This window comes from Dermacentor albipictus, chromosome 6 (genome assembly GCF_038994185.2).
Source record: "Dermacentor albipictus isolate Rhodes 1998 colony chromosome 6, USDA_Dalb.pri_finalv2, whole genome shotgun sequence".
NCBI classification, from domain to species: Eukaryota; Metazoa; Arthropoda; class Arachnida; order Ixodida; family Ixodidae; genus Dermacentor; species Dermacentor albipictus.
In genome coordinates, this window is record NC_091826.1 from 107,234,801 (window position 1) to 107,248,228 (window position 13,428).

The window sequence follows — 13,428 nt, forward strand, 5'->3', positions numbered from 1 at the left end:
GCCTCGGCATGCCTCGGTACGTTATTGTGCTCGTACATATAAGAGAAGGAAATAAGAGACACGCTCCATGGTGCAAACTTTTGGAACGAATTGATAAGGTGTGATTGAGCATGGTTGACTTGACACATCCTATGCACACAACAGCTGACTCTCTTATGTTTCAAAAATCTAATTGAGGCATATCGACCCTCATATTGTCAAAAACCAGCAACTTAAACTTTTCACGAAGGAGAGCTTTGGATTAACTGTAGTCAAGCTGAACGAAATCGCACGTGTGCTTTGGCGTTATTGTTGATCATGCAAAGAAATCTGAGCGGAGAAAATACAAGCACAAATACTAAAGTACAGCGCATCCGTTAGAAACTGGCACATCGTGGCGTACTCGTATAGAAGTGAATTAAGCAACACGTAGCCTGAATTACTATCGTACGCTTAATGCCAATCTTCCTTCAGGTGTACTCCGATAAGTTAATACAAATTTAATATTCTTTGTACCACATAGAAAAAGCCTGTAGGCTTTTGCGATGTTGAACCATCCAATATAATAGACAGAACGTTGTAAATTGAAAAGCAAACAGAAATTCTTCTCCTAAGAGAACTAATACCCAATCCTAGGAAAAAGCCTCACATGGAATATCTCAGACCAATCTCATAGACGTCCTGCAGAGGAAAGCTAATTGAAAAACACATGGCACAGGGCAGTGGTCGCCTCAACCCAAGCGGGGTGCCCGCTTGCCAGCTGCGCCTTAACAACAGGAAATTCGGAAATTGCGGAGGAAGCGAAAGTAGCGCTGGTGCTCGCATCTACAACTGCCTGCGTCGTAATTAGTGGCTCTAAAACCGCGCTTCATAACATCGCTAATGGAAGGGTCTTGAAAGTGGCTCTAAGCATCATGACTAAAAATTGGAGGACGCTTAAGTTTCGCCTTCAAGAGTGGAACGCGATAGCGTTCCCGTCGACCCGCCAAGGTGTGTAAGCGATCACTTACGAGGCGCCCCGTATCGGACGCGGTGAGCGTCGAGCAGCGCAGCGTTCAGCGCGACAACGATACGTGCGCCTGAGCAAGCGGAACGAACCTAAGAACTCGGTGTCTCGGAGGGGGAAACGATGTGCGCCAGCCAAACATCGTGATCGGCACGTGCAGAGAGATAGACAGATAGTGATCTAAAGAAAGGAGGACTCTTGATTCTGCAACCCGTGAGGGAGCAAGGCAAAGCATCGTTAGGGGAGAGGGAGTCTGGGCCGCGACGCGCCTCGCACCGGTCTCCGCACAGCCTCAATGCGCGCGTGGCGCGCCACTTGTCGGGGCAGCGCCGTACATTGAGAGGAGGGGTTTTTCTGTGTTTGCCGTAAAATGGCTCTGCGTGTGCGGAAAGCGCAGATGAAATACAGCGGAAACGCACTTCGCTACTCATGTAACTGCGACTTCTGTGAGTTACATGTTCATAATTACCGATATACACCGCATTATAAGTTTCTACGGCTCGTTTCTAAGGCAACACCACATTCACTAGAGGAGCTTTTGTACCGCTCTGAAGCACCGAACTCGTGGCTGAGTGGTAACGTCTCCGTCTCACACTCTGGAGACCCTGGTTCGATTCCCTCCCAGCTCATCCTGCAAGTTGTATTTTATTCATGAAGTGCCTGCCGGGATTTATCGCTCACGGCCAACGCCGCCGACACCAACACCGGCTTTTCTGCGACACGAGCTCCTTAACGCTGTCGCGTTATAATGCGCGGGCCCGCCCACCCCTCCCTCTGAGGCAACGAAACCGCACGCACCCTAGCTCGAAAGTTAACGAGGCGAGCAGGGGCAGGACCAACGCGGGGCCCGAGTGCGGAGAAAGCCCGCATGGTCAAATATAATGAAATCACCAAATACTACAGATTAGGGAGGCAGCATCCCACACAGACACACACTTCTCATTAACTAAACAGCAGGCGAGAGCCTGGTGCCGACAACAAACAAACACCTTCCCAAACTCGATCGCTTTTAATCATTGTTACCCAGAACTCTACTCGGATAGATGTAAGGACTGTAATCAGTGGGCGGACCTCAGATACAAAATCTGGGCTTGCCCCAACATAGTGGAGGGGCCAAAAACACAGATACGAACGCCGAGCAGTGGGAGATAGCGCTGCTGAGCTCAGACAGCGACGGCCAATTACAAGTCATTAGGCAAGCCGAAGATGCCGCTAGAACCCAAGGACTCCTAGCCGCCATCTAAGGGAGGGGAGACAGGCTCATATAACACTTGCCGTTTTCAATAAAGCTCGTTTCTTCATCATCCTTCTGAGAGAAAAATAAAACATGACACATACACAAACAGGGCACTGAAGTCCTAAGAAATATATCGAATTTTACGCGCACAAATGTTGTGATGCGGCTAGGTAAGTATGTACTAGATATTTTAAAGCCAGGATAAACAAACGTTCTGACCATCCAGAGTCCCCGGTAAGGCGCCTTTTAGTCGACGCAATTCGGCAACCCAATATTGTTGCGAAGCATCACTGAGCGATTCTGCGCGGGAGTTGTGTTTAACATAGAATGTAAAGAGGATAAGGCAAAACAGATAGCACCGCGTCAATAAATCAGTGTACATGAACTCGGCGCGACTGGACCGAGTCAGAAATTGGGCTGACCGAGCAAGACGTGACCAAGTTTGCGTGAAATCGCGTCTTATGTGTCTAGACAACGGCGACACGCAGTGCCGAGCAGAGCCGTTAGCACGTTCGAATAGGGCTTCCGGTTCCCGCAGCCACCTGTAATAGCTCTACCTCATGGCTATTGTCGTTGCATGTATGAGGTAGCAGCATAGTGCTTGTCTCTGCCTTGTACTTACACCATTACTGCTGTCGGTTTATAAGAACGCCGATGTGTCAGTGGTGCAGTTCAAGTACTAATGATGGCTGGTCTCCCCCATACACGTTTACATGCATTCTGCAAACGGGTCTAGATAGGCGAACTTAACCCATGCAGCCAGCACGATTCAGCCTGACTCGACGGAAGCTTAACATGACGCTATTATTTCTACATGAACTGGGCAGGCCGGTTTGAGCCCCACAAACCTAATCGACTCGCTTATATCGGGTTCATATAAACGTCGTGAATAATATTGTCAGTTGTCATTTGCTGCCGTCAGTGTTTGAAATATCATACTCAAGTACTTACCACACAGCCAGTTGGCCTTCTGATGACCAAGTCTTGAAGTTCTGACGCAACGAAGTTCCAGGTCACTGTCGCCGCGACAGTGAAAGAGACAATGATGTATCGCTCCAGGTGGTCATTGGATGACAGGGTAATTCGCTATAAAAAAGAAGGTATGCCACAGCAGATGTCTCTGGCTAAACATATTTTTGTCGTTGGGAATATGCAACTCCAAGTGGAAAATATTTTGAGCATAAATAAAGCTAATTACAAGATTACGAATAAAATTTGGATAGAAAACTCTCCCAGTCCAAAAAAAAAAAAACAGGTTACGGTTGGTGCTTCTGTTGACGAGCAGAGAAGTTGATGTGACAAAATAACGCAGAAGAAAGGTGATGCAGAGACTCTTCAATGCATAGGTTAATATAAAGTAAGGGTTCTCATCGCTCAGTTTAATTTCTTTTACCAGGGTAATAACAGAAATGGAGCGCCACTTTGTCCGCCGCCAAATCAGGAAAAGGAAAACAATTGGAATAGGATCGTAGCGTTTTATATTGTAGCACTTCACTTGCTCCGTAATCTGCAAGCATCCTGGTTAGCTCAGGTGGTAGAGCGATCAACCGGGAAATGCATCGGTCCCGGTTTCAAATCGCGGACCCGGACGAATATTTCTCTAACTGAAAAGTTTTTTCCCCGAGAAACCCCTACGGACTTTGGTAGTCCCTTGCTACAAGACAAGTGGATTTCAGTTTCTCCCTCTCATGAACTTGCCTCCATCTAGCAGGCTTGCGCAGAACTGATTTGCCGTGTTGAATTATACTGCTCATGATGGACGCTGACAGTGGTGCATTCGTCCCTCTCGAATCGTTTACAGCAAATCTTTTGAGGGAAGCTCCGTAACTGCTTTTGTTTGACGACGTAGGCCGGCATACGGCGATGTTCTTTGTAATAAGTACCAATCAAAGCACTGATGGCAAGGCAACCTGCGTCGGCGTCCCGAATTCCCGCTTTGAAACCTAATAATCAATGACAACAAAATAAAAGGTTCCTTGCGTGTGCCTCACTCGGATAGATAATTTTTCTTGCGCCGTTCTTAAGCCTGCAATCCGTAACGTTTGCTCCTTACTTCGCCCTGTACCCTCTCCCCCGTTGTAAGTCAAGCAGCAGTTCTTTACAGTTTAGGAGGCGAGAGTTGATGAGGTGGTCCAAAAACGTAGCCTGACCGGGTGCACCGAATCTTTCGTATGACCAGGGCACCAACGATGATTGGTAGCTTGAACAACGAGCAAGCACACCCCTAGTAATTTCTAACAACGTGAGAAGTCACTTGTGCAACTTCGCTGTCTTTGATTTATCAGGTGCTCTAGACTCTTCCAATTTTTTTTCCTTTCTTCTCCATTATCCGCGGCTCAATTTGTCACTCTGGTCAGCGAGTTCAGTGAATTGCTTCTGTTGCACCAATTTCGGCGAGCATAAAGCCCCACCTCTTCGGGTACTGCGCCCGCTGCAGTCGCGAAAACGCTTCTCTTCTGACATCTCCTCCAGGAATAGCTGTTTTCCATCTATGATGATAGTTTACCCATTGAGTTGTCTTCAGAACGCTCAGCTAAAGAGCCTGTCATCTTCCTGCGCAGCCCTACCAGTCCGGGCCACACTGAACCGATGTGAACCGGGACAGAGATTGCACCACTCTTTCGCATTTGGGCCCCTTCGCTACTAGGCGCGTTCGCGACCCTGCGGCAAGCTGTGTTTGATGCAGCGCTGCTCCGAAGTAGTTCATTGAACGCACAGTTTCTGAAATTTTTGTTTTGAGTCCGTGGCTGAAATTGTGTGCGTGCCAGACTATGAAAGTCTGTGATCTTTTCTGGGACAGTGAATTGATGGTGCGAGTCTAATAAGTGGCTTACATTTTCTTCTCTTTATTGCGTTAGCAATAGGAGTGTGAAAGTGCGAGGAGGCATATTTGTGTGACGTGTGTGATGCGAAACGGTAGAGATACACAGAGGGTGTTTTTATTTCATTATTAACATATTTGTGAATATTACTCTTTGGTAGCGGCGCATGTGGGTGCTTTTCACAGATTTTATGTGACCTGGGCCGCAATAAAGGCTGTAAAGTAACCCACACAATATATATATTTATATATATATGTATACATATATATATATACGCATATATATATATATATATATATATATATATATATATATATATATATATATATATATATATATATATATATATATAAAGAAAATTCACCAATTAACTTCTGAACCACGACATTTAGGGTAATTGTTTATGTAGCAGAGAGGGGGGTTGCCGTTCTTAAGCACCAAGCAAATTTTTTAAAGTTCTAAAATCCGCGCAGTTTCAGATATCAATTTTGAAACTTAGCCCTTCTACTCAGTATATGCGGGAACCAAGCGCACGAGTAGCACCGAAATTCTAGCTCCGCATTTTTGTCAGAGGTATGCACCCAGTATCCAAATTTGCGTCTGAAGTTTGAATGAAAATTGAATGACATATTGTGGGATTCTTTTTTGAGAGGGGTTTGATGCCGCTCTCGTAATATAATCTTTGTATGAAAACGCTACCTCCGTTGCTGTCAGTGCAATTAAAAAAAAAATGGTTATCGATAAAAAAAAGCACTCTGCATATGTCGATTGGAACTGACAATGGTCTGTTCCGGACTACGCTCAGTAAGTTGCACTTCGCTCCTCGAAGAGGCAGGACGTGTTTCCAGTGAGATTCTGAACAACACTGCAATGTGGGGAACATGGTTTGAATCATGGACCCGGCACATAAGATAGGTGCCAGGTAATGCTAGCGCATTCCTCTTGCCTTTACCGCTAAATTGCCTCACTGAATTTTATTCCTACCAATTTATGGTGATTTTTTATTATCTTTGTTGTCTTCGGCAATCACTTTTGTATATTTCCATCCTAAAGTTATTTATGGAGTTATTGAATTGTCTATCTTGCACGTCTAATATAGCATACGGTTCTGTGTCTCAAATATGAAGGAGGAGGAGTAGATTTTAATGAGTAGAAAGGAGGAGAGGTCGGCCTGGAGAGCGTGTCTCTAGCCTGCTACTCCTCACTGGGGAAAGGGGAAGTGGGAAATACAGGGAAAGGTAGGTGGCGGGTGATTATGATATGGTACAATGATATACTATATACACGTTATCCAATATGCGGGTGCGCAGTGAACGCGCATACACGTAACGGTAAGCTTGTCCATACAAAAAGTAATATTGTCCCAAAAAGTTATTGCGCAAACACGCGCATACACGTAACGGTAATCTTGTCCATACAAAAAGTAATATTGTCCCAAAAAGTTATTGCGCAAACACATTTCGTATTGACTGCACGTCTCACAGCTTCTAAAGGCGATCGTCTAGACCAGTCTCACTTAAAAAGTTCAAAAGTGATTTTATGGCACGTTGGGCACAGTGAGCACTCCTCCAAGCGCCCAAAAGCTTTTCTTCTGAAAAGGGACGGGAGTCCAAGCTGTCAACTATTGATTTGAGTTTTCTGCGTTCGGCCGCATATTGAGGGCACACACAAAGTACGTGAGCTATTGTCTCGAGAGTGTGACAGACGCTACATTCAGGGTCCCGTGCTTGTCCAATCTTGTCTCAAATATGTCTTGTCTTGTCTTGTCTTGTCTCAAATATGAATGCTGCTAATGATATTGAAGTTGCACGTAGGAGCAACTGTCGCTGGCACTGGCACTGTATATCGATAGCGGCTAGTTGTTCTTCAGCCAATATTCGTCATATATTTCCAAGTGTTACTCTGACTTTCATCATGTTTTCTTGGCGCGGAAAGCCATACGAAGAAATAAATATATTTATCCTCAAAGAGTAAAAATAGCCTCAAGCATAGGGGCCCGAAAGAGCGGGTCACACGATGGCTTACTTGGGTGTTACAAATGTAGCGCACACAGACAAGGATGCAAGAAGGCACATAAAAGACACGCTAGTGTCTGACTGCGCAGGTGTCTGTGTCTTCCATGTGCCTTCTTGCATTCTCCTCTGTATGTGCTAGAAAAGCGCTCCTGCACTCTTAGACAAATGTAAATCCTTTAGGGTGTATATCTGCTACACAATAATAATCGTCATCTGTCTTGCTTGCGTTCGCTTTCTTGAAAATGCTGCGCTCGCTACGTTCCTGCCGGCAATGCTATGTCATGCTGATAACGCGCATGCCGTTCGTGACATAGAAGTACCGGGCTCGCAGTGTTAAAGAGAGGAAATGTGGCCAAGACAGATGACAATTATTGTTGTGTGGCAGTATACGACCAAAAGGGTGTAATTTTGCTTAATAGTATAGATGACATACCAACAAGCTCGCAGTGCAACATTGCAAATGAAAGTATAACGTAACGCTTTAAGGCCTGTGGACCGTGGCGCATGCGCAAAGCGACTGAAAACTACCCCTACTCAACTCTACCCAACCTAAAGTCTACCCGCCAGAATGTGTCTTTGATTCGCCTGCCATCCATAACGCGTGAGCCACTGTGCCATGTCCGGAGTTGTCGTATCGCAGTCATCGACATCGTGTCGTCATTGCTGTCGTATTCATATAGCCGTAGACCGTAATTATTGATGTGCCGCCGTGGTCGTGACGTGAAATTACTTTCTTTGTGCTTGCATCGTTATTCTCATTACCGCTATGATTGTTTTTTTTTCACGTGACCACCGTCATGCTCTCGTCGTCGTCACCAAGTCATCGATGTCTTTCGTTGTCATCCGCGTTGTCCCAATGCGGTCGTTATCGAGTCGTCATCTACCCAGTTGCCCCAGCTTTAGATAGTACTTAAGACCTAGCTTTACTTTAGGAGCTCCTATTTAAATACATGAAAACGTACGATTCGTTTTTCTTGGCATTTGCTGCACTGATCTTCTTGAGGTCTGCGGCGCTTAAAAGAAAGAGGTACATTCCAACCTAATGTACGTAGTAGATTTTTCATTTACGGAGCAATGTTCTCATTGTAGAATGTCGGAAAAGGTAAAAGAGCTGAGGCATTAAGCTTGCAACTGTGTAACTTACCAAAAGACAATTACCAGAACTGTGGGGTAGCAAAATTCGAGGGACGACAGAAGCAACATATGCAGGCGCTGTCATCCCTCGTATTTTGGTGCACCACAATTTTGGTAATTATTCATCCACGAACTAGCCCGGCAGCATGTTTTATTGAACCCAACAATAGAAAACATCACAGCTCTGCAAGTTATACGCACCGAAATATCCGAAGTAAACAAAATCAATGCAGGTATTGCTGTGAATGCTACAACGAAATTGTCAGTACGACATTTGCAATTCCAGCACAAACGTAACGTTTTACGTTTTTACGTAAGCACTACTATTATATATTAAATTTGCCTGCTCAGATGCCCTAAAAAGTGCAGTTTGCAGAGCATCGTTAGCTGTTTTTAACGCAGCTTTACCAATTTGTAAACATTGCATTTAAGTGTTTTAGCAAAAGTTGAAATAACTGGTAGAAATAATATTTTTTTTTAATTTACCAATTTCTGGCAATCTTCCTAAACGCTATGTCAAACGCCTTGAAGCCCTAAGACAGAATATTGCTTCCACAGTTATTACTGTGTAGCCTTCGTTCTTAGACAGCACAAACTTTATTTACAAATCGGTCGCGCGATTGTTTCATGGGAACATTTCAGCGTTTCACGTTTATTTTAACACGATAGCATTAAGAGCCCCGTGTCGCAACATATCCGGCGTCGGCGTCTGGCGTCCCCCGTACCCAACCAACCACGCATACCCAACCACGCAGGCCATCCGTATAGCGCAGAGAAGTTAGTGAAGTAATTGAATTTCTCAAAGTAGAATGCGTCAAAGAACTGTAGAGTATGATTACACACAACTTGCAGATATGACAGCGTCTGACTGTAATTTGAATGTACGAGAAAACATAATGCTGTTACGCGGAAACTGAAACACAAACCACTTTCTAACGCAATAGCGTTTTCCTTCTGCCGTTTGAAGTGTGGCCCCCTCGGTTTCTTGCACACCATCAGAAAAAATAAACACAAAACTCGCTTTCGTGCATAGCGTTCGCCGCCAGCGTTTCCTGGTAAACATTCCGGATACATAAGCTGTAGTTGCCGAGAAGCATGAGAAGTACTCGGGGATCTTTGAATGCTATCGCGCTCCACTCTGAAAGGCGAAGCTTAATAGTACTCCACATTTCTATAGGCAAATCGGAGTTAGACGCAAGACAAAGCCCCCTCTTAGTGCATCGGTTTTAGCGGCTCTCTAAAGCTTTCCTGCTGTCAAGCGCAAGCTGGAGGTCACCCTTCGTGAGATTTAATTTGCAATGAAATGTGAACAAAGGCAAACTGAATATGTTTGTAGACTGCTAACCTTTTGGTGAAAAAGTACCGTGAACTTCTGGAAGGGTTCTAACAAGCAGGCTGTTGACAACAGACCCAGCAGCGCCGCTATAAAGCCTGACGGTGGCAGGCACCGGCGCCAGCGTCGCCACGCTATGAGGGCCAGTAAAACCTGCGATTGAGAAACAGATTAGTTGCAGACTGGTCGACAATCACTACGGATATTGATATCCAGTCTCAGTCGATCCAATTAGAAGATGGAAAATGCAATGAGAAAAAAGTTGAAAATAGCGCACTCATCCACCTCGCAAAAACAGGTTTTATTAACACCAATAATTTCAGACGTAGTAAGACGACTTGAGAGTAATTGGTACCGTAGTTGCAACAGAGGTATGAATGCTAAGACGGACGCTTATGGCACTCTCTATAACATAAGGACGACAGTACGATAGTTATACGAGTGCACAATTGCACATAAAAAATTCCGTCCATCATTGTGTATGATATCTGTGTATCTCAATTTCGCGCATGTATTCCTTCTATACCAGTCAGCGTTTAAGCATGCCATAATTTTATGCGAAGCATATTACTAGAGCTCAACCCAGCTCCTCAGGCGCGGCGGTGTTGCCTTCAATACCACGTGACACCGTGACGTCACGGCAGAGGAGAAACGGGGCTCCAACTCGCGCCGTCACTCGCGGCGTCGCGGCGGTATATAAGCAGCTGCGTTTGCCTCTGCTAGACACTCACGAGGTGAGATGCCTCCTGGAGACAGAGCTGCTCGTTGGAATGAGAAGCGAAGGTTGCGGCGTGCTACAGAGACTGTTTCTAGGTGGCTCTGCTACGGCGCAGCGACTACGCGCCCCGCATCGGACGCGGTGAGTGTCGAGCAACGCAGCGTTCGGCGCGACAAAGAAATGTGCGCCCGAGCAAGCGCCGCACGCCTGAGCCGACGCCGACGACACCGGCTTTTCTGCGACACGAGCTCCTTAACGCTGTCGCGTTAAAATAAAGGCTAGTATGCTTCGCATCCTGGGCTTAACCTTAGCTAAGCCACAGTCAGTTTTTTAGAGCGCAGCTCTTTGGCGTCCGTTCCTGGGTTTCGCGTCGTCGTCGGCGTTGTCGTCGGCCTCGTAACCAGCTCCGCCCCCCTTTCATCCCCCCAGCGCTAGCAGCGACCGACTGATACCGCTGGATGCCGCTGACGCCGCTAGAGAGTCAAGATAACGTGACTGCATAGAACACCGTCGCCGCCATGCAGAAAGAGGAGGAAAGGGTTCCACCTCCCCCCCCCCCCCCTGTTCTTGTGTGGCGGATAGGGTGCTCTTCAGTTGCCGACGCGCCGGTTATTTCACGTAGGCCCCGGCACGTCGACGAATACGTGACCACCTTCCCACGGCTAGACCTGGTTCTTAGCGCTGCGGAAGCGAGGGTATCATATTGTTTGTGTCGGCATCGGCGGCGTTGTCCCTGAAACCAACTCCGCAGCTGGGGTTGACTCACTATCGGCGTCAGCGGCATCAGTCAGTCGCTGCTATCTCTTCCCTCCTCCCTTTATCGTGTTGTCCGCTTGCTGCGCGCGCTTCTGCCCCCATCGTTTGCCGCTGGGTGTACACGCCGCCCCCTCCCCCCTCTTCCTGCGAGTCTCTGGTTGTCAAAGCACCGGCTTGAACTTAATTCCTTTCTTCGCTCCTCCTCCAATGCAACCCCTGTGCGGTGGCAATCAGAGAGCCAGATCGGTGGCGGCGGATCTGTATATGTGCACCGCCCGAGCCGAAATTTGCCGCTGCCGTTCGAAACATCCCGTTCCTCTCGCTCGTAACGCGTCCCACGGCTGTGACAACCTCGCGAGGCACTTGTATTGATCTCGTCTTTGAGAATCAAGCATCGGTGTACCAAGTCCAACATATATCAGTCTATTTCTCCGACCACAAAGCTTCCTTCATGACTGTCAAGAACTGTTAGTGGAGTCTTTGTTAAAGGAATACGTGTGAAAAAAAATAATTCTGTGATAGCGCATACATGTGTTGCTCGATTTCTTTGCCTCAATCTATCGAAAAGGTGAAACAGCTTATTTGCTGCGCTCAAATTTCGCATTAGGAAGTAACGTAATCGTCGGTAATTTTTTTTCGATAACTTCATGACAGATAACGCATAGTGTGACGCAAACTTCTCTATTGTGGTGAATTGGCCCACTTGGTCACGGTACCTCTGGACGAAGAAAAAAAAAAGACTGCAGAAAAGCGCAGGCCGATGTCAAAAGGATAATGCATAGTCATGCCCAACTAGTGGTGCATGCGGTACAGAAAAATGCTGAAAGCTGATTCAGCGTTTAGTTAAAGTCGACGGATGACTTCCTGCCTGATTTGGGAGTGAAAAGGGGGTGTATGAGCCGTATGACTTATTGTGAGAGCCGCGCTCGAGTGTCAACGTTTGATTAACGTCAGAAAGATGTTCAATCACATTCCAAGTTTTTGTCGTCAGTATAACGGCGAGGCAGGCACGACAATGGAATGACGATGGCATTAGGACAAGGGATGACGACGAATGTGTGATGGTAATGGCGCGGTGATGGCTGTACGATGAAATCTGTATGACAACAATGGCGCGACAACGACGGCCTGACGAGAGTCGGTTGACGTAGCTGGAGTGACGATGGTGACACGACTACGACGGCATCAAGACGGCGGTGTGACAATGGAGGCATCATAGCGACTTGGAATACAATGACTTGGAACGATTAGTGTTGATGTAATGACGAAGGTAATATGACGACAACAGGATGGCGATAATAAATCACGTTACTGAAGTGATGACAATTATAAAACGACGGCGTGACGACGACAGCGCGATGACGATGGCGTTACGACGATGGCCTCACGAGAGTCAGATGACAAAGATGAAGTGAGGACGATGCAACGACCAGAATGGCATCACCACCCCGAACACATAATCTAGTGATCCAACCTATTAAAAGCTTGGACCACTGGGTTTCAGTACGAAGTGTGGCGACGACAGCATGACGAGTCAGATCGCGAAGCTGGAAGGGTGATAATTGAACGACCTTGGCGGCGTCACTTTTTTGGTGCGACAAATAATGCATGACGACTGTCTGATGGATTGGATTGGATTCGAGCCAACATTATTTTGCCTGCTTTTCGGCGTTTGCGCGCCCCGACGAGGGCCTACGTCATCTACGAAGTCGCCGTTAGTCGGCGCCCGTCTCCGCTCGCCGTTACCGGCTGGCTGGGTCCCGGCCTTTCGAGAACCCCGAGGACCTGCTGGGGAGTCCAGAGCTGTTTCTCTCGGTCGTAGCTCTTCGTGGCTGCCTCAAGCCGCGGTGGGAGCGTTCTTGATTTTGCATTTTCTGGATTTTTAACGCAATCCCACAAGATGTGCGTGTAATCTGCCGTCTCCTTCCGGCAGACTCTGCACTTCCCGATCGGATATGTCTCGGGGTGCATGAGATGCATCAGTCTCGGGGTCAGTAGCGATTCGGTCTGGAGCTGTCTCAGTAGTACCGCCTCCGCTCGACTCAGCCTCGGGTGCGGGGGTGGGAGAGTCGTGTGAGCCAGGTGGTAGGCCTTCGTGATTTCATTGTAATCCGTCATGCGGTCCTTGGTTCCGAACCACATCGGACGGTTTGCCGACGGGGCACGGTTGGTTAGGTTGTGGTTCTCATTGTGGTTGGCATTGCGTTCCGACGCGTCGCCCACGTGCGCCTGGAACCTATTGACTCTTGCTTTTCAGTCTTGTAGTTTGACCGCTTGCAGTACGCGCTCAGCTTCCCTGCAGATTTGGCATTTGGCGAAGTTTCGCATCGCCTGTCTCGAGTCACTCAGCACCGTGTGGCAGTATGCCTCGGCGATGGCTAGGGCGATGGCTACCTCCTCCGCTTGTTCCGCTCCAGCGCTTCTCACG

At 47.2% G+C, this 13,428-nt stretch overlaps 1 protein-coding gene across 2 annotated transcripts in view; it reads right to left on the bottom strand.

Moving 5' to 3' along the window:
• LOC135905005 (ATP-binding cassette sub-family C member 2-like) overlaps positions 1-13,428 on the bottom strand; it is a 190,191-nt gene that overhangs the window by 149,947 nt on the left and 26,816 nt on the right. For both annotated transcript variants that reach the window (XM_070541223.1, XM_065436005.2), the window contains exons 4-5: positions 9,539-9,679; positions 3,174-3,308 (exon numbers count right to left, since the gene is read on the bottom strand). In XM_070541223.1, the coding sequence (XP_070397324.1) occupies positions 3,174-3,308; positions 9,539-9,679 (276 nt within the window). The remainder of the gene's footprint in view (positions 1-3,173; positions 3,309-9,538; positions 9,680-13,428) is intronic.